Below are 25,522 nucleotides of genomic sequence, written 5' to 3'. Positions count from 1 at the left end.
AGCCCACTCCGCACTCCCACCCTAAAATTATCTCTGGACCCAGAAATCCAAGGAGCAGCTCTGGGGAGAACATTGTTTAATAAGGCCTGGGATAGAAGGGAGTGTGTGCAGAGCCTGGGGTGCCCAGACGCCCAGACAGAGGGAGCCCTGTGGCCTCTGGTCACAAAGACCCAGCTGGCTTCTGAGGTAAACGAAGGGCAGGATCCTGCCTGCCCTTGCTCCTCAGGTCACCAGAAGTCCACACTTAGAATCCAGGTTCCAGCCAGGTTCCTTGAAAGCCTGCACTCATGGCCACAGCCTCCTCCTCCCTTAAAGAACTAGGAAATCTAAACCTGGCTGGAGACACACACCTGTATCCCCGCCACCCGGAGGATGAGGCAAGAGGATGGCAAGTTCAGACTAGCCTGGGCAATATAGTTAGACCCTGTCTTAAAATAAAATAAAAAGTGCTGGGATGTAGCTCAGTGGTAAAGCACTTAGCATGCCTAAGGCCTTGGGTTCCATCCCTAGTACCAAAAAAAAAAAAAAAATGCAACGAAACACTAGGAAATCCTCTACCACCTCTCTCCTCCTGCAAGGGCCAGGAATCCAGGTCCTGGCTCCCACCGGATCTGTGAGTTGAAGACCCATAACCCCTCTCCTCTTTGAAACAGGACTGTGGCTTCCCAGGGCACTCCTCCAGCAGGGCTTGGGAGTCCCGGGTCACAGCCCGCTGTCTCCCCAGGGTCCAGGAATCTGGCTGCAGTGGGGATTCAGATCTGAGTCTTGCTGGGCTGCAGGACCAGCTGCCTGTGTGACTTAAACTTCCAGCTCCTGGGCCTGGATGGCAGCCACATTCTCATAGATGAGACTTGCCACGTTCTCGTAGGTGGCCTCCGGCTGGGCTGGGGCCGAGGCCGACTGCTGGAGGAACCGCAGGATGCATTGGTGCAGGAATACGTACTGGGCCTGGGGAGAAGGCATGGAGCATGAGGGGTGCCTCCCCAGGCCCCACATCCCCGCCCCACCCCGCCCCACACCCCCATCACCTCGGTCTGCACCATCAATGGCCGGCTCTCTCTCATCTTCCTCACGAAGCTGAAGGGCCCCAAGAGACCCTCGCACTCCAACTGCCGAAGCAGGACATCAAGAGCGATGAGGGTGCCTGTGCGACCCACGCCAGCACTAGGCAGAGACAAGGCCAGGAGGGGAGGCAAGTCAGGTGTGGAGGCTGACTCCAGGGAGCTGCTGCTGGAGCAGCCAGGATCGCAGTGCTCAGGTGGGGCTGCTTACTGGGTAGACAGTGACAGTGACTGCCGGGCTCTTTCCTCTGCCGGGCCCTGTTCTCAGTGCTGCACACCCTCCCGTCCTTCCCAAGCCTAAGGAGCATGGCTGTTTTACAGATGGAGACTGGGGAGAGGACCCCATATCTCTCAGGCCATGTAACTTATGGATGACAAGCTGGGGTCCAGGCCCAGGAAGATGAACTCCCGATCTAATCATTTCTAAACTTCTTTAAACGCAAAACCAACCATTTTAATGTGACCAATCCAGTGGCGTTCATACACATACAGCTGTTCAACTGTTACCTCTTTCCAGTCACAAAACTTACTCCATCCCCAGCAGAGACCCCACGCCCCATTCCAAGACCCTCCTCCTCCAGCCCCTGAAAACCACTGGCCTGCTTTCTATCTCTGTGGATTTTATCTGTTCTGGGCTGTTTGTGTTAATAGAGTCAGACAAGGTGTCTTTTTTCTGACTTTCACTGAATGCAGGGATTCCGGAGTTCATCCATGCTGTCACATGTTAGTGCTTCATTGCTTTTTGTGGCTCCAGTTAATCCTCTTAACTAACCAGCTATGCAGCTGCACTTGGAGGGAAGGGACCATGTGAAACTGGGGACATCTCCTGGGGACACCACCTGGCGACAGGGTCTGTCTCTGGACACAGTGCAGAGAGTGGTTAGGGCCCCCCCAGGGGCCAGGCAGAAAGGAATCCCAGCCTGGCCTTGAAGACAATAAGTCAGACTTTAAACGGGAGGAAGGCCCCTTGTGAGGTTCTGCTGAGGACCAGCATGACTGGCTGTGTCTCATGTCAACTGTCATCGGAAGGACACCCCAATTCAGAGACTGTCATGGTGGAGCCATCCCCTTTCCTCATCCCCTAAGTGTTCATGCAGATGGATCTCCTCTGTGCAGGCTTCAGCACACTCCCCAGGAACACAGGGAACAGGGAGGCGCAGCAGGGGAGCCCAGGGTATGTCACATGTTCCTCAAAAGCGTGCTGCTCCCTGCTCCCCTGCCGTCCACACCTGCTCTTCCTTCAGGCTTTCTTTCCCATCCTCATCTTCAGTGTCTTCCTCTCCCCCTCCCCTCCCCTCCCCCTCTCCCTCCCCTCCCTCTCCCTCCCCCTCCCTCCCCTCCTTCTCCCTCTCCGTCTCCCTCTCCCTCTCCCTCTCCCTCTCCCTCTCCCTCCCCCTCTCCCTCCCCCTCCTTCTCCCTCTCCCTCTCCCTCTCTTCTCCTTCTCCCTCTCCCTGTCTCCTCTTCCTTGCCTTCCTCGATCCTGTTTTCATTGCTGGAGAGCAAACTGAACTATACCCCCAGATTTCATCATCATCTAAATCTGCTTTATAACCCTCATCACTCTGCATTCACCTCCTCCTCCTCTTCCACCTCTCTACAAGTCCCCAGGGACCCATCTAACACCCTTCCCTGAGTCCCAATGGGGGCTCTCTCCAAGAGAGGGTGCCAGGGTGATGTGTACCTGCAGTGCACAATGGGGGGGCCTCCCTCCGAGGTCTGGTCCAGCCACTGCCGGAGCACCTTCCAGAAAGCCAGCAAGGGGTCTGGTTGGGGGACACCGTGGTCCGGCCAGGCCAGGTAGTGGAACTGACGCACAGAGAGGGTCTTCCGCTCCTCCATCTGGAAGGAGGAAGGGTTGGTGGGAGAGCGTGCCGTGCCTGCAGGGCGCCCTGCAGTCTGACTTCATGGAGAGCTCTGCGCACACAGGCTGGAGGGACTCACATGCAGCAGCTGCAGATCCCTGACGGTCCAGTTCTCCATCACCTCCTCACCCACCAGAGCCACCTGCAGGTCCCCATGAGTACAGGGTTGAGCATCCAGAGGCCAGTAATGCTCACACTTCACCTGGTGGAGGACAGGACAGTCAGTGGGAAAGCCTCTGCATGTGGCTCTTCTGCTCAAGGTGGGACCCATAGGCAGCCAGGTACAGAGGCATGCCAGCCAGGAGTCCCTCCAGCCCAAGGTCAGAGGGGTCAGCTCCACTCCCTGCTGAGGTTTGAACCTGTCCCCCAAACAGTTGAAAACCTCGTCCCCAAATTCACACGGTAATGGCGTTTGGAGGTGGAGCCTTGGGAGGTGATTAGGGCTGGAGGGGGTCTTGAGGGTGGGGCCTAGCTAGCCTGCTGCTCTGTGATGCCCTCCACCACCCTAGGACCAGCAAGAATGTGCTCTCCAGATGCCTGCTCCGTGTTCCTCAGCCTCCAGCCTCCAGACTTTATAAATTACCCAGTCTATGGTACTCAGTTATAGCAACAGAAAAAGGACTAAGACCCTTCCACAAGTCATCTGGTGGACAGCCGAGAGAGCGGGGAGGAGGGTCCACACTGGGGTCATAGTGGAGGAATCAGAGAGGTGTGTGTCAGGATCTACATTGAGTAAATGTCTAGGACAGAGGTCCTCTTACCCGGCCAGACTCCATGCAGTTGGTCAGCATAACCAGGGTGTGGCTCTGTTGTTCCCACACCATGCGCCAGAAGTCACCCACAGTTTGGGGCAGAGGGCCCTGGGCTGCAATGAACTCCCTGGGGCTCCAGAGTCCCTGGTTGAGGAAAACATGCATATCAAGGGTCATCTGATGATTCAGCTTTTACCAGTGAGCCTCCCTGAGCATCCTTCTGGCCCCAGCCACCACCTTACAGGCATGAAGCTGGCATTGATGTAGTCAGAGCCTGGTTCTTCATGGATGAGTTCCAGGGGCACCCGGGACCAGTCATCTAGGAGAAGAAATCAGCATTAGCAAAAATACACACAGACCCAGAGAGGCAGAGAGAAGCCTGAGACCCAGGGACTGAAGACACACCCAGATGCAGACCGACACTGGGAGCTATGTAGGGATTGAGAGGGGCAGAGGGACCCCAGGTGGCAGAGTGGGCTAGGAGCCCACCAAGGGGAGGAGCTTTGTCTTTCATAAGGATAGAGAAGGGGACCAGGAATGGAGTGTGGACAACATCAGGGCTGGGGATGAAGATAGCAGAAATGAAAAACTCACAGGGCAGCACATTTCTGTAGCGGTTCTTGGCCTTGTTCTCAGGAGCTAAAGCCACCATCTGAGACTGGCCATGACCTTCCAGGGCCAGTTGCTGGGGACAGAGGAAAAGGGGGTGCATGGTGTTACACTATCCCTACCTCCCCAAGAACCCCAGGGCTCCCCGTCCCTCTTCAGCGTCACCTCCTGTTTTTCCCTTACACCCTGGGATTCTGTGTCACCCACAAAAATAGAAGAGATGTGCTACCCACCCTGTGGGGCAGTTGAGAGGATGTGGGGAGAAGTTAGGGACAGGCATTAGGGGAAAGACAGAGCACCCCAGTGGGAGTGGGGGAATTGCCGTAAGGTTGACCTGGAGCTCATCATTGTTTAAGATGTCAACGTGTTGAGCCAGGCGCAGGGGCGCACACCTGTAATCCTAGTGACTCAGGAGGCTGAGGCAGGAGGATGGTGAGTTCAAAGCCAGCCTTAGCAAAAGCAAGGCATTAAACAACTCAGTGAGACCCTGTCTCTAAATAAAATATAAAATAGGGCTGGGGATGTGGCTTAGTAGCTGAGTGCCCCTGAGTTCAATCCCTGGTACCCCCCCCCCGCCGGCCAAAAAAAAAAAGATGTCAACATGTTGGAAAGATGACCACTCCTGATAGTATCTGCACAACTGAACAAGGTCTGTGTTGCTGCTCAAAACCCAAAGGGTGCGAGAAGGTCTGGATAGGGTGGAGGCACAGGGAACTGAGCGTGGACCCTGTGCCCAGCCCACCTGGTACTCCTCTGCAAACCCACAGTTGCTGTCCTTCTCGTTTCTCCTAACATGATCAGCAAAGTCTTGAGCCAGGATATCCTCTGGAAATCTGTGTCGGGAAGGAAAGGAGAAATGTTTTTTAACCTCCTTTAATCTTGTGCTCTGGGAATTAAAGATAAAGTTTTGATCCAATAATGCCACTTCTGGGTGTAGACCCCCAAGGAAATGAGACCAGGGACTCAAAGAGATGTTTGTACACCCACGGCCACGGTGGCAGTAGGCACATTTGCCCAAAGGTGGAAGCAACGCAGATGCCCACTGGTGGATGAGTGGATCAACACGACACAGTTCCGCACACACAGGGAAACTCTCTTCACCGCAGGACAGAAGAGATGCTGGCATGGGCTACAGTGCTGATGACCCTCACGACCGTGTGCAAGACAGAGTCTGCAGTGGACCACCCACAGGAGTCAAGCCCAAACTGGGCGCCAGGGACTAGGAGGCCGGTGGGGAGTTACTGTTCAGTGGGTCAGAGTTTCAGTTTTGTAAGATGAAAAGAGCTGCCAGGTGGGCGCCTTGGCGCACACCTGTAATCCCAGCAGCTTGGGAGGCTGAGACAGGAGGATCGCAAGTTCAAAGCCAGCCTCTGGTCACTAAGCAACTCAGTGAGACCCTGTTTCTAGATAAAATACAAAATAGGGCTGGGGACGTGGCTCAGTGGTGGAATGCCCCTGAGTTCAACCCCCAGTACAAAGAAAAATAAAAAAAGATGAAGAGAGCTCCGGAGCTGGACAGCAGGCTACAACCACAGCCACGGAGTGCTGCTGCACTACAGGCACAAAACTGGGGAAAGCGGTAACTTGCTTGCCACGGTTGAAATTTTAAGAAATATTCTTAAAGGAGCCGGTGTTTCTCCTGTCTTTCAGGACTACTCCCCTATTCCCTTTTCCGGGGTTCTTTTCCTATGTCTCAGAGCCTGCAGCCATGGCTTCCCCTGTTCTGTGTCTGCTACCATCCCTTCTTTCTCTTTGGCTTGTACACCTGTTTGCCCCTGTGAGTGTGAAGCTCCTCGACTTTCTGAGATTCCAGTGGTTTCTGTCTGCTCCCACGGAGCACAGTTTTTATTGGTGCATTGTGATCATGCACAATAGGGAACTGATCACGACATATTCATGCACACACACGAGCTCCCTCGACCAGCTTCATTCCCCAGTGCTCCCGCCCTGCCTATCCCTGGTCCCCTTCCTCTACTGTACGGGTCTCCACTGCTCTGCCTTCTATTTCCATGAGGTCATTTAGAAAAATTTTTTTTCTATCTTCCATATATTAGAAAAAACATTCCATTTAACACAATGGCATCCAGTTTTCTACATTTTCCTGCAAATGACACAATTTCATTTTTTGTGGCCAAATATAACTCTGTGTATGTATAACTCTATGGTGTACGTATGACACATTCTCTTTATCCATTCATCTTTTGATGGACATCTAGGCTGGTTCCATAGTTTGGCTATTGTGAGTGTTGCTGCTGTAAACATGGGTGTGTATGTATCACTGTAGCAAGATGACTTCAGTTCTCCAAGATAAATACCAAGGAGTGGGTAGCTGAGTCATATGGTGGTTCCATGCCTAGTCTTTCTTTCTTTTTTCTTTTTTTTTTGGGGGGGGGAGGTATCAAGGAATGAACCCAGTGCATAACCACTGAGCCATACCCTCAGCCTTTTTTTTTGTATTTTATTTAGAGACAGGAACTCACTTAGTTGCTTAGCGGCTTGCTAAGTTGCTAAGGCTGGCTTTGAACTTGAGATGCTCCTGCCTCAGCCTCCCAAGCTGCTGGGATTACAGCATGTGCCATAGCACCCAGCCATGCCTAGACTTTTGAGGAACCTCCATTCTGATTTCCATAGTCTTTATACTAATTTACAACCCCATCAAGAGTGTAAAAGTATTCCTTTTCCCCTACATTCTCACCTGCATTTATTATTATTTGTATCTTTGATTATTGCCATTTTAACTGGAGTGGAGTGAAATCTTAATGCCATTTTTATTTCCCTGATGCTGTAGGTGTTGAACATTTTTTGATGTATTTGTTGGACATTTGTATTTCTCCTTTTAAATGTCTATTTAGTTCATTTGCTCATTTATTGGTTGGATTGTTTAGGGTTTTGTGTGTATATGTTAAATGCTTTGAGTTCTTTATGTTTTCTGGATGTCAACCCTCTGTTGGAAGAGCAGATGGCAAAGATTTTCTCTCATTCTGCGGGCCATCTTCACACTCTTGTTTCCTTTGCTGTGCCCAAGCTTTTAAGTTTGAGGCCACCTACTTATTAATTCTCTGAGTTGCTTCCTGGGCTCCAGGAGTCCTGTTGAGGAAGCTCCGTATTGGACTGTTAGCCCTAGGCTTTCTTCCAGCACTTGCAGACTGGTCTTATTCCCAGGTCTTTGACCCATTTTTTGGTTGACTTTTGTGCAGAGTGAGAGACAGTGATCTAATCTCATTCTTCTACGTATGGATATCCAGTTTGCCCAGCACCATTTACTAAAAGGAGTCTTTTCTCCAACGAATGTTTATGGCACATTTGTCAAGGATCAGAGGACTGTGTCTGTGGGGGTTTGTCTCTGTGTCTTCTAGTCTTTTCCATCGATCTACATGTCAACACCGGGCTGCTTCTGTTACTGCAGCTCTGTAGTATAATTTGAAATCAGGTATTGTGATGCCTCTAGCATCTTTTTTTTTTTTAAATATTTTTAAATTGTAGTTGGAAACAATACCTTTATTTATTTATTTATTTTTTAGTTGTAGTTGGACACAATTCCTTTATTTTACTTATTTATTTTTATGTGGTGCTGAGGATTGAACCCGGGGTCTCACGTGTGCTACGCGAGCGCCCTAACGCTGAGCCACAACCCCAGCCCCCCTGCCCCGCCCCCCAGCATCTTTTTTACTCAAAATTTCTTTGGCTATCCTGGGTCTTTTAATTCTTGTATATGAATCTTAGGACTTCTTTTTTCTAGTTCTGTGAAGACTATCAGTGGTAATTTGATGGGGATTGGCAGATTCTATAGATCATTTTTGGTAATATGATCATTTTTAAATACTCTATTTATCCGTAAACCTGGTAGGTCTTTGTACCTCTGGTGTCCCCTCTGTTTCCTTCCTTGGTGTTCTGTCACGTTGTTGTCTTGGTGTTGTCCCCTCTGTGGCTTCATCTGTCTTCACACATGCATCCTAATCTATATTCTCTCACTCAATGTCTCCCGTGCTAGAGGGCAAACTGCACAGGAGGAACCGTTCCTAGAAGAGTGTCCAACACGCTTCCCATACTTGGTGGTATTTGAGGAACGCAGGATGTCCTGGACCTGACCCAGGAAGTGCTTAGGAAGTGCCTGGGCCCCGTTGCAGAGGGTACTAGTCCTCTCTGAGGCTGCTCTGGGTGGATTCGCTGGTCCCGCCTTCTGATCTGACCAGTTACCAGCAAGCACCCCTTGATATGATCTGACAGCGATCCTTTTAGATGGTCCCCCAAGCCCTCTACTCACCCGAACACCAGATCCCTGGGCACTGCCTTCTCCTGGTGCTTCTTATTCCTGGGGAAAGAATGTTGGGATGTACGGCTCAGCACTAGGCTGGGACCAGGGATCCTCACCCTTCCTTGCCTTGTCCCCACCCCCTAGGTGGTCAGTCCTGCACTGAGTCTCACCTCTTCTTCAGGAAAAAGATCAGCAGGCCCACCAGGATGAGAAACAGGAGGACACCCACAATGGCTCCAGCAATGACCCCTGGGGGAGGAGGCAAGGGGAGCCTTCAGAGCCCAAGTCTCGTCTGTTGACCTACCTCTGGCCGCACCCAGCTGTGCTCAGAGGCCTAGGGTGGAGAAGCTCAGGCAGAGGAGGGAAAGGGCCACCTCCTTCAAAGCTGCCTTGATCCGACCTCCCTTCTCATGTCCTTAGGTCCCCATCCAAAGACACCCTGTTCTGAGCAGAGCTGGTAGCCAAACAGGGACCCCCTTGCTGTCCCAACCAGTGGCTCTCACAGGGCAAGGTTGCCCCTTAGGGACTCTGTACACTGTTTGGAGACATCTTTGGGTGTCACAGCCTGGTAGTGGGGGTGCTTCTGGCATCTGATGGGTGGAGGTGGACAGCCTGCCATGACAACAGAGGCCAAAGCCAAGGCTGAGGGGACTCCCTGACACACACTTCCCCCCAGCCCAAGGCTTGGACTTCCAGAGGTCCTGTTTGCTGAGGGAAGGGCTCCCCGCAGGGGACCATCGAGGTCTGGTGGGGCCTAAGGCCTTGGCTGGTTCCAGGCTCTGATGGGCACAGCTACCCGACATCTATCCTTAAATGCCTGGCCTCAGGGGGACACAAGCCCCCGCCCATCTTCATCACCATGGAGACCCCAGCTGCAGTTGCTCAATAGTCCTGGGCAGGCTGCTGCACAGGCTCCAGCAGGACACACAGCCTCCACGGGCACTGTTTCCCTATGCACTTGGACCTACCACACCGCAGCAGAGCACCTGTCCTCTGAGGGACCCTTGCTGCTACGAGGAGGACAGTGCTGAGCAATGGAATCTGGCAAAGCCCAGTCTGGAGTGGCATCCATGTATCATCATGTCACTCTCTCTCCAGACTGGAGGCCCACTGTTAGAAGACACCCTGACTCTAGGAAGGGATGAACAGGGCAAAGGGAGGTCTACAGCCACAGTTATGACACGCGATCAGACTTTTCAAAGTCTAAGCTGCAAACATCTTCAAGTACCATTGCTAAATGTAAAATGGTGCAGTCACTTTGGGTAAAAATGTGAAAGTTAAATATAGAGTACAACACCAGGGTGGCAGCACACGCCTGTAATCATAGCAACTTGGGAGGCTGAGGCAGGAGGGTCGCAAGTTTGAGACCAGCCTTGGTGACTTAGCAAGACCCTGTCTCAAAATAAAAAATAAAAAGGGCTAAGGATGTGGCTCGGTGTTAAGTGTTCACCAAGTTTTATCCCCAGTACCACAAAGAACAAAATAAAACAAAAAACATAGTTGCCATATGACCCACCAATTCCACTCCTGGGCATATACCCAACAAAAATAAAAACATGTCCACACAAAAACCTGTACACAAATGTCATAGCAATACTGATCACAGAGGCCAAAAGGTATAAATGGCACAAAGGATCCATCAGCTGATGAATGAATAAAACAACATGGTATATACATCCACGAGTATTATTCTGCAATAAAAAGATAGTACTGATGCATGCTCATGCACAAATGACCCTCAAACACATTATGCTCAGTGGAGGTCCCAAGGATCACGTAATGGATGATTTTGTTTTTATAAAACATCCAGGGAAGCAAATCTATAGAGATAGGAAACATATTGGAGATGGAGATCTATGGAGATAGAAGTGAGAGGCTGTCTAGGGCTCAGTGGTTGAGAACGGGGATCTAGGAGGTGATGGCTAAGGGGACAGAGCGTCCTCCTCAGGGCATGGCAGTGTTCGGGGATGAATGCATGATGTTTGCACGATGTTACCAACGCACTGAAAGCCACTGAATTGCCTCGTACTGGGAGAACTGTGTGTTCTGTGAATAATATCTCAATAAAGCTCTTTTAGAGAAATCAGGAAGCAAAAGACAAACAGACAAACCAAAGAGCCCTGTGTGTACCCTCACAGCAGGGCCTGGAAGCCACCCCACTCCCACTCACCTGCGCTCTCGGTGCTGCAGGTCTCGGGGACAGACGATGCCCTCATTCCATTTGAGATAGTTGTGACGGTGGCCGGGTAGGACTGAGCCGGCCCAAGACCGAGCACAGACACGTCCTTGCCACATGAAGATCCATCCTGGGAGCCACGCTGCCCGCCCACCTCCCATTCAAAGGCCTCATAGCCCCCGGAGGGGCAGGACCAGGTCAGGATGACCCCATACCCCCCAGAGGTGCTGACGCAGGAGGTGATGGTGACAGGGTCTGGGGCTGGTGAAGGGAAGGAGAGGAGTCAGTGGGGGCCACCCGCCATGCCTTCCAAGCCACCCCACCAGTCATACCTGTCCCCAGAACTAGCCACAGGCTCGAATGCCTCATCTCCCCTCAGTTTCTATTCTCCCCAAATGGACGTGAGTCCCCTCAAACTAAACCCCAAACCCTGGACTTGGTGTCACTGCAGCCTTAGAAAGACATGACACCAGGGCCTAAAGGACCTATAGGCCACGCTCCTCTCCTGGCCCTTGCCTCTCCACAGTGAGGGTGGGCAGGGCAAGTCACCTGTGTGCCCAGAGGCTGTGTGTGGAGCTGGTATATTCTCCCTCTCCTACGCACTGAAGCTGAACAGAATATCAGGCTCGAGGGCTGCCCCCTCATACCAAGTCTCATTTGTCCTGCCCATTGATTTGGTCTAGTCTCAGGCGGGATCCTGCTCCCTCGGGGGATGCTCCTCCCTAGCCCACTGCACCCAGTATGTGTAGAGCCCAGAATGAGGGTCTGCGGGGGCCTGCCACCTCAGGGTCTCTGAGTTGCTGGTCTGACTTGCATTCTTCAGATGTAGGACCTCACTGGAAGCTGAGAAGTGAGGTCGGAGCCTCAAGTGGGTGTATCCTCAAAGAACCTTCTCCCTGAATCCCTGAATCTGCTTGCCTCCTGCTCACAGCCAAGCTGAGATGCCCTGGTTATCCGTGGCTCTAGAGACCACAGAAAAGAACTCAGAAACTTGTGGCCTGGTGAGGACCCGCGTCATCTGAGCTCTTGCTGTCCCCTGGTTACGCCCCTGGGTCTTCTCCATCCTTTTTTCTTCTCCCCAAAGGAAAACACATCCCTTAAAACTACAACTCCCATGAGCCCTTGGACTCTATCATGGTAGTTTATGAAGTCTTGACCCCACGGCATGATGGGATTTGAGGTCCACTCACCTCAGCCCACAAAATCTAAACCTCTCACTCCTGGACATACCAGGTTGCTAGTGGGAGCTTCCAACTTTAGTTTTGTTAGCCCAAAGGGCCAACCCAGGGTTTAATGCTCCCAGATTCCATCCATCAACAATGAACCCAGTCTCTGGAGTCAGTAATTTTGATTCTTCTGACTTGAGAGTCTCCATGTGCAAGCTGAGAGCCCTTTGTTCATCAAATTCACCGGAACCATCTGCTGGCTATAGTCCAGCTGATGACTCTTGGTTCCCAGGAGGTGGTACTGGCTCCCCCCATCCAAAAGAGCTTATTTCCCAAAGGCAGGAAAGACAGGCTCCATGGCTTCAAAATCCCTGGTTGCTGGACTCCTAGAATGGCCCTATAAGTCCAAGCTGCCGTGAGACTGCATAGCTGTTGAGCTCTCTTTACCTCCTAGAAGCTTTCAAAGTCCCCCCATGATTTCCCGTCCCCCATCGCAGTCAGGCTGGGACCAGAACTGGACCCTGTCTCACCAGTGGCCTCCATGAGGGTACTGGCATAACCTCTGACTTCATTCCTGTCAGCCCACACGGTGACGTGGTACAGGCTCCCAGCTTCCAGCGCGGTCAGTGTGATTCTGGTATCAGAGGTGTTGCGGGACGCAGCAGTACTGCCCGTCTTGACCCATGAGACGCAGTAGGTGTACGGGGGATGAGTGGGGCCCACAGGAGCTGTCCAGCTCAAGGTGATGGAGTTGTTGGTCTGATCCTGTTTTCCGAGACTTGCCACAGCATTAGGGACTGGTGGGAGGAGCAGAGAGTCAGGACTTCCACAGTCTTAGTCCTGGGGGGCGCAGAGCCCACTCACACCCAAGCCTGTGCAGCTCAGCTGGTCAAGGGACGCTTCTTAGCCATGGAGCCTGCAGTGGCCTGGGCTCCTGCAGCCCGGCAACCAGTGGCAGGGGACAGCTATACAAGCGCTCCTCTTCTTTAGGACAGAGCCATTCCCCAGGTGTGGTCACATCTCTCCCATAGTCCTGGCTCCGTGGGGCCAAGGAGACCAGGGATCAAAGAGCTGGAGCCCAGGCCCAGAGGAGGAGCCGTCTTTGCCAGTTCCCCATCGCTCACCAGAACAGGGAGTGGGCGGTGGGGGTCCTCACCTGTGGCCATCCTGAGATTCTGCCTGGAGCTGGGTACTCCATTCTTTTCTGCCCACACGGAGAACTGGTACAAGGTTCCAGGTTCCAGTGCCTCAGCCGTGACACTGGTGCTTGTCGTGTATTGGGTCTCATTCTTGTCACTATCTCCAGTGCACTGCACCCAGTATGTATAGTCCTGAAGCTCGGGGCCACTGGGGGCCTCCCAGCTCAGGGTGATGGAGCTGTTGGTCTGACCCTCCAAAGACAGGCTTCGAATTGGGTTAGGGGCTAAAAAATTAGGAAGAGTCCAAATTGAGTAGGGGTGTAGATTACAGAGTGGCCGTCAGTGGCACTCTTGACCCCCAAAGTGCCCAGTTCTGCATTAATTGCTTGTCCTGGTAGATAAGGGGGTGTGGTCTCGACCAGAGCTTCTAGAACTTTCGAGTACATACACCACTGAGGGATTGCTACAATGCAATTTCTGAATCAGATCTAGCAGGAGACAGATTCTGCATTTCTAGCCAACTCTGTGGATACTGAACTGCCAACACATGGGCCACCATCTAAGTAGTACTGTGACCAGAACAGCTGTGCTCCCCTGAAATTCCTATGTTGAAACCTAATCCTCCACATGACACTCACAAGAGGTGGGGCCTCCAGGAGGTGACTAGTTCCTAAGTCTGGGCCCTCATGTGGAGAATCAGTGCCCCTAAAGAGGCACAGGGGGTGTTTCCTAGTGTCCATCAAGGTAGGCACACTGGTGGAAGATGAAGGGATTCCTGGGAGCCCTTCACCAGGGCTGAATCTGTAACTTTATGCAACTTAATTACGTGTAGGTAGCCACGACAGCCAGGAGCTACGCTATTGGACAATGTAGATCTACAGAGTGGGAGCTGTCCACATCAAGCTGGTGTCCCTGATCATCTGAATGTCCATCCTCCATGTGTGACACAATTGGGAGGAATGGAGTGATCCGGCTGGCAGTATGTAAGCCCCACAGAGCTCAGGTGGCAGGCCTTGGCCGCTCACATCCTTGTGGGTGCAGGAAGATACACACCCTGGTGTTTGGGACGGCCTTCGGGAGCCTTAGACCTTGACCAACTCCTATTGGAAGCAGAAGGCGCTATGGACAATCTTTTTTCATCACCTGAGACCGGAACACCCCTGGATGTGATGCTCACTAGTATCTGGCTCACGAGGGCCCCAACGCAGTGTGTTCCAGGCAGCCCCCATAGTCTCCTGTCACTCCAAGACCATCACACACCACCTCTCTCAGCAAATGGAAGGACAGTGATGCACTCCCGCTGGCAGCAATTAGTCTCTGGGGAGCTACTAACCCACTTCTTCTCCACCCACAACCCAAATGCATACACAGACCCAGAGTCTCTTGTGTTTTGGATCTCGTTTCTGCCACTGGCTCGAGGCTGGTCTTGAACTTGCCATCCTCCTGCCTCAGCCTCCTAAACCCCAGGGATCACAACCATGTGCAACACACACTACCTGTGTGGCTTTGTCATTCTACTGGCTCCCCTCCTCTTGCCAGTTCCCAACCATCCTTCCACCTCCCTGTAACAAAGAAATGATTAAAGCACCTTCCTCTCACCTGTGGCAGTATTGAGGGCCTCCCTGGAGCCGGACGCTCGGTCCTTCTCGGCCCACACTGAGAGTGTGTACTGGGACGCCGCGTCAAGTCCGTGCACTGTGACGCTGGTGTCTGTCGTGTTTTGGGTCTCGTTTCTGCCACCATCTCCAGTGCACTGGACCCAGTAGGTGAGGCTCTGGGAGTCCGGGCCCTGGGGGACCTCCCAGTGCAGGGTGAGGGAGCTGTTGCTTTGAGCGTCCACTCTCAGGTTTCTCACTGGGTTGGGGGCTGGAAATAGGAAGAGAAATCAGTTGTGGCTTCTGGTCCTCAGAATTTCCAGCTCTTCTATAACCCTTGGACCCAGCAGGTGAGAGGGGTGGCTTGGACCCGCATTGTCCCACATGATAGCACAAGCCCCACGTGGCTATCCTATGTGATGTGCCTTGTCCCGGTGGAGATGTACCATGAGAGTGACATAAAGAATGAAACACTGGTGTGAAATTAAGGACAACCTCGTGGGTCCTTCTTATACCGATCACAGGTGGAGATGATACTGTTTGGGATCTGCTGAGCCCCATGAAACAGCTCCTGGTGACTCATCTCACCAGCCTCTTTTTCTTTATTGTGATATGGCTGACAGAAAATGGAAGTCAATATGTGTCTTTTTGCGGAGGTGAGGGGACTGGGGATTGAACCTAGGGTGCTTAACCACTGAAACACATTCCCAGCCCTCTTTATTGTTTATTTTAGACGGGGTCTCACTAAGTTGCCGAGGCTGGTCTCAAACTTACCATCCTCCTGCCTCAGCCTCCTAAACCTGGGATCACAACCACGTGCACCACACACTGCCTGTGTGGCCTTGTCATTCTACTGGCTCCCCTCCTCTTGCCAGTTCCCAACCATCCTTCCACCTCCCTGTAACAAAGAAATGATTAAAGCACCTTCCTCTCACCTGTGGCAGTATTGAGGGCCTCCCTGGAGCCGGACGCTCCGTCCTTCTCGGCCCACACTGAGAGTGTGTACCGGGACGCGGCATCAAGTCCGTGCACTGTGACGCTGGTGTCTGTCGTGTTTTGGGTCTCGTTTCTGCCACCATCTCCAGTGCACTGGACCCAGTAGGTGAGGCTCTGGGAGTCCGGGCCCTGGGGGACCTCCCAGTGCAGGGTGAGGGAGCTGTTGCTTCGAGCGTCCACTCTCAGGTTTCTCACTGGGTTGGGGGCTGAGGGATTAACAAGAAGGATCCAACGTGAGCAGAGGAGCAGCACAAGGGACGGGGACCCAGGGACACTGGGCCCTTAGCATTCCTAGCTCTCCTTCCTTGCGGTCCCAGTGGACTGGGGCATGGTCTGGACCCGAGCTTCTCAGACGGAGCCTGCATGTACATCCCGGGAGCTCTTGAGGCAGATTCAGAAGGTCTGGGCTGGAGCTGAGGTCCTGCGTCTCCCATCAGCCCCCAGGAGGTGCTAGAGCTGCCCACACATGACCTCACCTGAGTAGCAAGGACCCAGACCAGGGCTTTCCCAAGGGACGTCTGACGAAGGCTGTGCTTCCCCACTGCTCAGTATGGCAGGCACTGGCCCCATGAGGACAGAGCTGGGACTGGAGTCTTTCAACAGGACTCCTGAGTCCATGTTTATTGTTGTTTTTGTTTGGTTGGGGGGTACTGGGGATGGAACTCAGGGCACTCCACCACTGAGCCCCACCCCCAGCCCTCCTTTTCATTTTATGTACAGACAGGGTCTTGCTGAGTTGCTTAGAGCCTCGCTAAGTTGCTGAGGCTGACTTTGAACTGGAGATCCTCCTGCCTCAGCCTCCCAAGTCACTGGGATTACAGGAGAGCACCATGGCACCCATCTCCTCTTGACTACATGAAACGTGGACCTGACTCTATAATGTTAGTGGACTTACAGTTCAAAAGCCAGACGTAGCCAGGCATGGTGGCACGGGCCTGTCATCAGCACTTAGATGGCTGAGTCAGGAGGATCACTTGGGACAAGGAGTTCACGGCCAGCTTGGCCAACATGAAGAGACTCAGCTCAAAAACTAGAAATAAGAAGCCTCCTGTGGTGGTGCCTACCATATCAGATAGCAAGGCCTAGACAAGGACACTGTCCATCAGGGGATGGTTGCTGGGTCTGAGCTTCCAGGACGTGGCCCAGTGGGAGACTGGGGAAGAGTCAGGGGACCAGAGTGTCCCCACAGCACAGCTCTGGTCTCCTGCCCTGGCTCCTTCCGAGCCGTGGTTGCTAAGACGCCCTGGCATTATGGTCTGGAAGGCCTGCTCACCCCCTACTCAGAGGCAGGAGAGCCCAAGCACACCTTCCCTGTCTCCTGAAGAAAGGTGACCCTGGATGCGGCCAGTCTCTCCTGCAGGTCACCAAGGGTCCAGTCCGATGCATCCCAAGTCTGGACAAGCGTCCAGTGTGCAGGACGAGGAGCTGACCCCCCTTGGAGCTTCTCCATGCCCTCTGCCACCCATCTTCATGGAGATGACAGGATAGGACTGGGACTTGGTGCCTCTCACCTGTGGTTGCGTTGAGGACCTCCCTGGAGCCAGACGCTCCGTCCTTCTCAGCCCACACTGAGAGTGTGTACCGGGACGCCGCGTCAAGTCCTTGCACTGTGACACTGGTGTCTGTCGTGTTTTGGGTCTCGTTTCTGCCACCATCTCCAGTGCACTGGACCCAGTAGGTGAGGCTCTGGGAGTCCGGGCCCTGGGGGACCTCCCAGTGCAGGGTGAGGGAGCTGTTGCTTTGAGCGTCCACTCTCAGGTTTCTCACTGGGTTGGGGGCTGGAAATAGGAAGAGAAATCAGTTGTGGCTTCTGGTCCTCAGAATTTCCAGCTCTTCTATAACCTTGGACCCAGCAGGTGAGAGGGGTGGCTTGGACCCGCATTGTCCCACATGATAGCACAAGCCCCAAGTGGCTATCCTATGTGATGTGCCTTGTCCCGGTGGAGATGTACCATGAGAGTGACAAAAAGAATGAAACACTGGTGTGAAATTAAGGACAACCTCGTGGGTCCTTCTTATACCGATCACAGGTGGAGATGATACTGTTTGGGATCTGCTGAGCCCCATGAAACAGCTCCTGGTGACTCATCTCACCAGCCTCTTTTTCTTTATTGTGATATGGCTGACAGAAAATGGAAGTCAATATGTGTCTTTTTGCGGAGGTGAGGGGACTGGGGATTGAACCTAGGGTGCTTAACCACTGAAACACATTCCCAGCCCTCTTTATTGTTTATTTTAGACGGGGTCTCACTAAGTTGCAGAGGTTGGTCTCAAACTTGCCATCCTCCTGCCTCAGCCTCCTAAACCCCTGGGATCACAACCACGTGCACCACACACTGCCTGTGTGGCCTTGTCATTCTACTGGCTCCCCTCCTCTTGCCAGTTCCCAACCATCCTTCCACCTCCCTGTAACAAAGAAATGATTAAAGCACCTTCCTCTCACCTGTGGCAGTATTGAGGGTCACCTGGGAGCCGGACGCTCCGTCCTTCTCGGCCCACACTGAGAGTGTGTACCGGGACGCGGCATCAAGTCCGTGCACTGTGACGCTGGTGTCTGTCGTGTTTTGGGTCTCGTTTCTGCCACCATCTCCAGTGCACTGGACCCAGTAGGTGAGGCTCTGGGAGTCCGGGCCCTGGGGGACCTCCCAGTGCAGGGTGAGGGAGCTGTTGCTTCGAGCGTCCACTCTCAGGTTTCTCACTGGGTTGGGGGCTGAGGGATTAACAAGAAGGATCCAACGTGAGCAGAGGAGCAGCACAAGGGACGGGGACCCAGGGACACTGGGCCCTTAGCATTCCTAGCTCTCCTTCCTTGCGGTCCCAGTGGACTGGGGCATGGTCTGGACCCGAGCTTCTCAGACGGAGCCTGCATGTACATCCCGGGAGCTCTTGAGGCAGATTCAGAAGGTCTGGGCTGGAGCTGAGGTCCTGCGTCTCCCATCAGCCCCCAGGAGGTGCTAGAGCTGCCCACACATGACCTCACCTGAGTAGCAAGGACCCAGACCAGGGCTTTCCCAAGGGACGTCTGACGAAGGCTGTGCTTCCCCACTGCTCAGTATGGCAGGCACTGGCCCCATGAGGACAGAGCTGGGACTGGAGTCTTTCAACAGGACTCCTGAGTCCATGTTTATTGTTGTTTTTGTTTGGTTGGGGGGTACTGGGGATGGAACTCAGGGCACTCCACCACTGAGCCCCACCCCCAGCCCTCCTTTTCATTTTATGTACAGACAGGGTCTTGCTGAGTTGCTTAGAGCCTCGCTAAGTTGCTGAGGCTGACTTTGAACTGGAGATCCTCCTGCCTCAGCCTCCCAAGTCACTGGGATTACAGGAGAGCACCATGGCACCCATCTCCTCTTGACTACATGAAACGTGGACCTGACTCTATAATGTTAGTGGACTTACAGTTCAAAAGCCAGACGTAGCCAGGCATGGTGGCACGGGCCTGTCATCAGCACTTAGATGGCTGAGTCAGGAGGATCACTTGAGACAAGGAGTTCACAGCCAGCTTGGCCAACATGAAGAGACTCAGCTCAAAAACTAGAAATAAGAAGCCTCCTGTGGTGGTGCCTACCATATCAGATAGCAAGGCCTAGACAAGGACACTGTCCATCAGGGGATGGTTTCTGGGTCTGAGCTTCCAGGACGTGGCCCAGTGGGAGACTGGGGAAGAGTCAGGGGACCAGAGTGTCCCCACAGCACAGCTCTGGTCTCCTGTCCTGGCTCCTTCCGAGCCGTGGTTGCTAAGACGCCCTGGCATTATGGTCTGGAAGGCCTGCTCACCCCCTACTCAGAGGCAGGAGAGCCCAAGCACACCTTCCCTGTCTCCTGAAGAAAGGTGACCCTGGATGCGGCCAGTCTCTCCTGCAGGTCACCAAGGGTCCAGTCCGATGCATCCCAAGTCTGGACAAGCGTCCAGTGTGCAGGACGAGGAGCTGACCCCCCTTGGAGCTTCTCCATGCCCTCTGCCACCCATCTTCATGGAGATGACAGAATAGGACTGGGACTTGGTGCCTCTCACCTGTGGTTGCGTTGAGGACCTCCCTGGAGCCAGACGCTCCGTCCTTCTCGGCCCACACTGAGAGTGTGTACCGGGACGCGGCATCAAGTCCTTGCACTGTGACGCTGGTGTCTGTCGTGTTTTGGGTCTCGTTTCTGCCACCATCTCCAGTGCACTGGACCCAGTAGGTGAGGCTCTGGGAGTCCGGGCCCTGGGGGACCTCCCAGTGCAGGGTGAGGGAGCTGTTGCTTCGAGCGTCCACTCTCAGGTTTCTCACTGGGTTGGGGGCTGAGGAGGGAGAAGAGAACCACGTGGACCGAGGAGCAGAGGACTGCCATCCCTCCCACTCCCCAAGGTCTGCTCCAAGCTCAGAAACAACCCCGTTCACCAGGACCTCCATGAAGACTCTAGGAGGGTAATGGGAGTTGAAGTCCTGGTTGTTTTTTTGTTTTGGTTTTGTGGACAGTGAATTTGGATGGGCTCACTCACCGGCTGCCTTGGACCCTGTCCAGCTGCACAGAATCTGTGGGAAGCCCAGGGAGAACACCATCAGACACAGCCCCACTTCCCTGTGGGAGTAACCCACCCCGCCCCCATGAGTCACCAAGCCCCAGGAGAGGAGCAAAGGTCACCCTAGCATTCAAGTGCTCTGGGCAGGGAGAGCATGCCAGGGTGGGGCTCCAGGGCGCAGGAGCTAAGGTTGGCGCCCCGCTGAGGACAAGACATAAACTTAATGGTTTCACTTTCAGAAAAATATAACCCTGTAATACTGGGAACAGGGAAGCAATCAACACATACAGAAGAGGTGGGAAAAAAGGGAAATTGAAGCCCAGTGCAGTGGCGCAGGCTTGTGATCCCAGTGGCTCAGGAGGCTGAGGCAGGAGAATTGCAAGTTCAAAGCCAGCCTCAGCAAAAGTGAAGCCCCAAGTGAAGACCCTGTCTCTAAAAAGACAATACAAAATAGAGCTGGGGACGGGGCTCAGTGGCTAAGAGCCCCTGAGTTCAATCCCTAGTACTAAAAAAATTTTAAAAAGAGGAAACTGAAGTCTATAGCTCACACACCACACCAGGGAGGAGGCTGGGCCTGAACCCTGGGTCTGGGGGAGGAGGCTGGAAATGGACCCCTGGGTCTGAGGGAGGGGGCTGGGCCTGGACCCCTGAGTCTGAGGGAGGAGGCTGGGCCTGGACCCTGGGTCTGAGGGAGGAGGCTGGGCCTGGACCCCTGGGTCTCAGGGAGGAGGGCTGGGCTTAGACCCCTGAGTCTGAGGGAGGAGGCTGGGCCTGGACCCCTGGGTCTGAGGGAAGAGGCTGGGCCTGGACCCCTGGGTCTGAGGGAGGAGGCTGGGCCTGGACCCTGGGTCTGAGGGAGGAGGCTGGGCCTGGACCCTGGGTCTGAGGGAGGAGGCTGGGCCTGGACCCTGGGTCTGAGGGAGGGGGCTGGGCCTGGACCCTGGGTCTGAGGGAGGGGGCTGGGCCTGGACCCTGGGTCTGAGGGAGGGGGCTGGGCCTGGACCCTGGGTCTGAGGGAGGAGGCTGGGCCTGGACCCTGGGTCTGGGGGAGGAGGCTGGCCTGGACCCCTGGGTCTGAGGGAGGAGGCTGGGACTGGACCCTGGGTCTGAGGGAGGAGGCTGGGCCTGGACCCTGGGTCTGAGGGAGGAGGCTGGTCAGGACCCCTGGGTCTGAGGGAGGAGGCTGGTCAGGACCCCTGGGTCTGAGGGAGGAGGCTGGGCCTGGACCCTGGGTCTGAGGGAAGAGGCTGGGCCTATGCCCCTGGGTCTGAGGGAAGAGGCTGGGCTTGGACCCCTGGGTCTGAGGGAGGAGGCTGGGCCTGGACCCTGGGTCTGAGGGAGGAGGCTGGGCCTGGATCCCTGGGTCTGAGGGAGGAGGCTGGGCCTGGACCCTGGGTCTGAGGGAGGAGGCTGGTCAGGACCCCTGGGTCTGAGGGAGGAGGCTGGGACTGGACCCTGGGTCTGAGGGAGGAGGCTGGTCAGGACCCCTGGGTCTGAGGGAGGAGGCTGGTCAGGACCCCTGGGTCTGAGGGAGGAGGCTGGGCCTGGACCCTGGGTCTGAGGGAAGAGGCTGGGCCTATGCCCCTGGGTCTGAGGGAAGAGGCTGGGCTTGGACCCCTGGGTCTGAGGGAGGAGGCTGGGCCTGGATCCCTGGGTCTGAGGGAGGAGGCTGGGCCTGGACCCTGGGTCTGAGGGAGGAGGCTGGCCTGGACCCTGGGTCTGAGGGAGGAGGCTGGGACTGGACCCTGGGTCTGAGGGAGGAGGCTGGGCCTGGACCCTGGGTCTGAGGGAGGAGGCTGGAAATGGACCCCTGGGTCTGAGGGAGGGGGCTGGGCCTGGACCCCTGAGTCTGAGGGAGGAGGCTGGGCCTGGACCCTGGGTCTGAGGGAGGAGGCTGGGCCTGGACCCCTGGGTCTGAGGGAGGAGGCTGGGCCTGGACCCCTGGGTCTGAGGGAGGAGGCTGGGCTTAGACCCCTGAGTCTGAGGGAGGAGGCTGGGCCTGGACCCCTGGGTCTGAGGGAAGAGGCTGGGCCTGGACCCCTGGGTCTGAGGGAGGAGGCTGGGCCTGGACCCTGGGTCTGAGGGAGGAGGCTGGGCCTGGACCCTGGGTCTGAGGGAGGGGGCTGGGCCTGGACCCTGGGTCTGAGGGAGGGGGCTGGGCCTGGACCCTGGGTCTGAGGGAGGAGGCTGGGCCTGGACCCTGGGTCTGAGGGAGGAGGCTGGCCTGGACCCCTGGGTCTGAGGGAGGAGGCTGGGACTGGACCCTGGGTCTGAGGGAGGAGGCTGGGCCTGGACCCTGGGTCTGAGGGAGGAGGCTGGGCCTGGACCCTGGGTCTGAGGGAGGGGGCTGGGCCTGGACCCTGGGTCTGAGGGAGGAGGCTGGGCCTGGACCCTGGGTCTGAGGGAGGAGGCTGGTCAGGACCCCTGGGTCTGAGGGAGGAGGCTGGGCCTGGACCCTGGGTCTGAGGGAAGAGGCTGGGCCTATGCCCCTGGGTCTGAGGGAAGAGGCTGGGCCTGGATCCCTGGGTCTGAGGGAGGAGGCTGGGCCTGGACCCTGGGTCTGAGGGAGGAGGCTGGTCAGGACCCCTGGGTCTGAGGGAGGAGGCTGGGACTGGACCCTGGGTCTGAGGGAGGAGGCTGGTCAGGACCCCTGGGTCTGAGGGAGGAGGCTGGTCAGGACCCCTGGGTCTGAGGGAGGGGGCTGGGCCTGGACCCTGGGTCTGAGGGAGGAGGCTGGGCCTGGACGCTGGGTCTGAGGGAAGAGGCTGGGCCTATGCCCCTGGGTCTGAGGGAAGAGGCTGGGCTTGGACCCCTGGGTCTGAGGGAGGAGGCTGGGCCTGGATCCCTGGGTCTGAGGGAGGAGGCTGGGCCTGGACCCTGGGTCTGAGGGAGGAGGCTGGGCCTGGACCCTGGGTCTGAGGGAGGGGGCTGGGCCTGGACCCTGGGTCTGGGGGAGGGGGCTGGGCCTGGACCCTGGGTCTGAGGGAGGAGGCTGGGCCTGGACCCTGGGTCTGAGGGAGGGGGCTGGGCCTGGACCCCTGGGTCTGGGGGAGGGGGCTGGGCCTGGACCCTGGGTCTGAGGGAGGGGTCTGGGTCTGAGTCAGCAATGATCTTGGAGCTCTGTGTGCACTGCAGCAACTGGGAGTCAGCCTCTGGGCTCCCTGTGTGCCCTGCACCCTAGGTGTAAGACTCGCCTGTCTCCCCCAACCTTAATCTGCCTTCCTTCTCCAGGAGACCAGTCCCTCCTCCTCAGGTCCCAGGCCAAGTACCCAGCTCCCTCACACCAGTCTCCCCTTCCTTGTGACCCAAGCTCTTTCCTGAGAAGGGGAGGACTTACCAGTATCACCAAGCTCCCCCGGACCCTGAGGGCCCCGCCAGTGCTGGCCATGTGTCCAGACACTGGAGGAACACAGGAGTCCCAGACCTGGTTCTTCCACCTGCTGGACTTTCAACTCAAGAGTTCCCCCTTTCCCAGTCCAGTGGTGAGGCCAGAGGCGAGGGCAGGAAGGGGAGGAGGAGGAAGTAGAGGTTTCCAGCCCGTGAACTGGGCTCGCCCTGCACTGGCCTCACCTCTGCTCCGTACCCTGTGGCAGGCTCCTGCTCCGTCTCTCCGGATCCCCTCAGGATCCTGGGCCCCAGCCCCATCTGCTCGGTCCCTCCACTCAGGCGAAGGAACACCTGGAGGGGGCACTGCTCCAGCTGTTGTAAGAAGGCAGTGGGCAGATTCTGTGGTCAGAGCAGGACAGTCCAGGAGACTGACGGACTCCCTCTCCTCCCAGGGAATGGCAGCAAGTGGAGGCCAGCCCAGGAAGAGCTTGTGTCCCCAGGCCCTTTCGCGTCTCCTGCCCCACAAAGCCTGGCGCTCTGACAGAGGAACCAGGAGGTCCCACCTCCCGCCTTTGCACATGCCTCCTCCCCCAGGGGCATCTTCCCACTCTGTGGGGACATCTCATTCCATCTCTCCCTTGGGATCAGTTCAGAAACCACATGCTCTGGGTCACCCTGGGCTGCATCTGTGCCTACACCATGATTCGCTTTTGCATTATCCATTTTCCACGGTCCACCTGTGACCTCAAGCAAACGACCAGCTCATGGTAACTCAGATGCCTCTAAAACCACGGGCACAGCCCTTTGTAAACACACGGTGAGGAGCGAGTGAGACGAGCGTGGAAGTGTACACTAGTTAGCACCGTGCCTGCTCCCTGAAGCTCCCAGCGTCTCAGCCACACTCACTTTGGGTTCCATGCCCAGAAGCGGCCTTTGGGTGTCTCCTGGACTTGCTGCTGGCCTGCCCCACGGGTGCCTGCACTGCACACAGTTGCAGGGGACAAGGGTGAGCACTGGAGCCGTCACCTGTGTTTGCATTCTTGCCGGTCACCTGTGCCACCTGGAGTGATTCATTCCATCTCCCTGTCTGTTTCCTCATTTATAAATTGAATTTTGAATACTAGTTTCCTCAGATACAAAGCAGCTACCCACTTCTGGCCAGCTCCAGAGAGTGGCTATCTCAGTGTCCCTGTTTGGATAAAAGGGCTGCCCACTGGTCATCTTGACGGAGCCTGATGGAAGAGGCAGGTGCGTATCTGGCCCCACCCATCGACTTGGGAAGCATCTTCCTTGGTTGATAAAGAGTACCTCAGTTAATGCTTACTCACTTCTTCTAGAAGGTCATTAAGTGTCTTATGTGGCATTCATTATAAAAAATAAAATAAAAAAGGGAAAAAGTCTTACCTGCCTGAAAACATGGTGAATTATGCTAAGGTATACGGGCGTGTTAGTGGTCTCCACGGGGTGACACGTCACTCCGAGACTCGCTGGCATTCATTATCTGTCCACTCCTGGGTCTGGGAGTCCAGTGGCATCCTGGCTGGGCAGTTCCTGCTCTGGGTTCCTCCTGAGGCTGCCGTCAAGGTGTGGGCTGAGCTGCATTCATCAGCAGGCTCCGTTGGCTTGGGGACGGGGAGCCTCTCGGCTCTTGGTGTGAGGCCTCAGCAGCCTGGATGTGGGCCAGAGCCATGGCTCCTCACCACGCACACCTCCCCACGGCACCTCCTGGGGGTCCTCACACGCAGATGCCAGCCTCCCCCAGAGTAGATGGTCCAGGAGAGATGGCCAGGCCGAAGGCCCTCCGGAGGCCCCCTGCCATTCTGGAGCGTCCTGTCCCTGACTCATCACCCTACTCACTGCATGGGGGTGTAAGAGGGCATGAGCGCCGGGGGCATCTTGGATGGCGCTGGCCTCCACCACGTTGGCACACAGGAGTCCTTCAATAAAGACTTGCCGTTCTCATTTTCTATGATGTCAACCCCTTTGGACAAGCAGGGTCACAAGAGGGAAGGGAGGAGAGGGAACTAGCACTATTGCAATCCCCCGGAGCCTCTCCGCCCGACTCTGCTCTTGAGCAAA

The 25,522-nt window shown here is 55.4% G+C and overlaps 1 protein-coding gene across 1 annotated transcript; it reads right to left on the bottom strand.

The window, feature by feature from the left end:
* Positions 1–59: 59 nt before the first annotated feature.
* Positions 60–23,583, bottom strand: Ptprh (protein tyrosine phosphatase receptor type H). Its single transcript, XM_046431204.2, has 20 exons — positions 23,454–23,583; positions 20,096–20,129; positions 19,628–19,894; positions 18,056–18,322; positions 17,124–17,390; positions 15,552–15,818; positions 14,621–14,887; positions 13,039–13,305; positions 12,413–12,679; positions 10,711–10,977; positions 8,711–8,789; positions 8,550–8,597; positions 5,028–5,118; positions 4,271–4,361; positions 3,919–3,995; positions 3,686–3,820; positions 3,004–3,126; positions 2,744–2,901; positions 1,029–1,164; positions 60–948 (listed from the first exon to the last, which is right to left on the bottom strand). The coding sequence occupies exons 1-20, from the start codon at positions 23,502–23,504 to the stop codon at positions 799–801; spliced, it is 3,309 nt and encodes a 1,102-aa protein (XP_046287160.1). The 5' UTR covers positions 23,505–23,583; the 3' UTR covers positions 60–798.
* Between the last annotated feature and the right edge of the window lie 1,939 nt (positions 23,584–25,522).

The sequence above is a fragment of the Marmota monax genome, unplaced genomic scaffold (genome assembly GCF_021218885.2).
Source record: "Marmota monax isolate L192 unplaced genomic scaffold, Marmota_monax_Labrador192_F-V1.1 WCK01_AAM20220418_F8-fsc00215, whole genome shotgun sequence".
NCBI classification, from domain to species: domain Eukaryota; kingdom Metazoa; phylum Chordata; class Mammalia; order Rodentia; family Sciuridae; genus Marmota; species Marmota monax.
This window is presented reverse-complemented; position numbering and strand designations above follow the sequence as displayed.

Bases quoted from the DNA above. Each gene is read 5' to 3' on its own strand.
- Ptprh (XM_046431204.2), bottom strand. From the start codon at position 23,504: ATGGCCAGCACTGGCGGGGCCCTCAGGGTCCGGGGGAGCTTGGTGATA. The intron at 13,306-14,620 runs GTGAGAGGAAGG...CTAATTTTTTAG, and splicing joins GGCCCTCAATACTGCCACAG to CCCCTAACCCAATTCGAAGC. The intron at 12,680-13,038 runs GTGAGGACCCCC...TCCTCCCACCAG, and splicing joins GAATCTCAGGATGGCCACAG to TCCCTAATGCTGTGGCAAGT.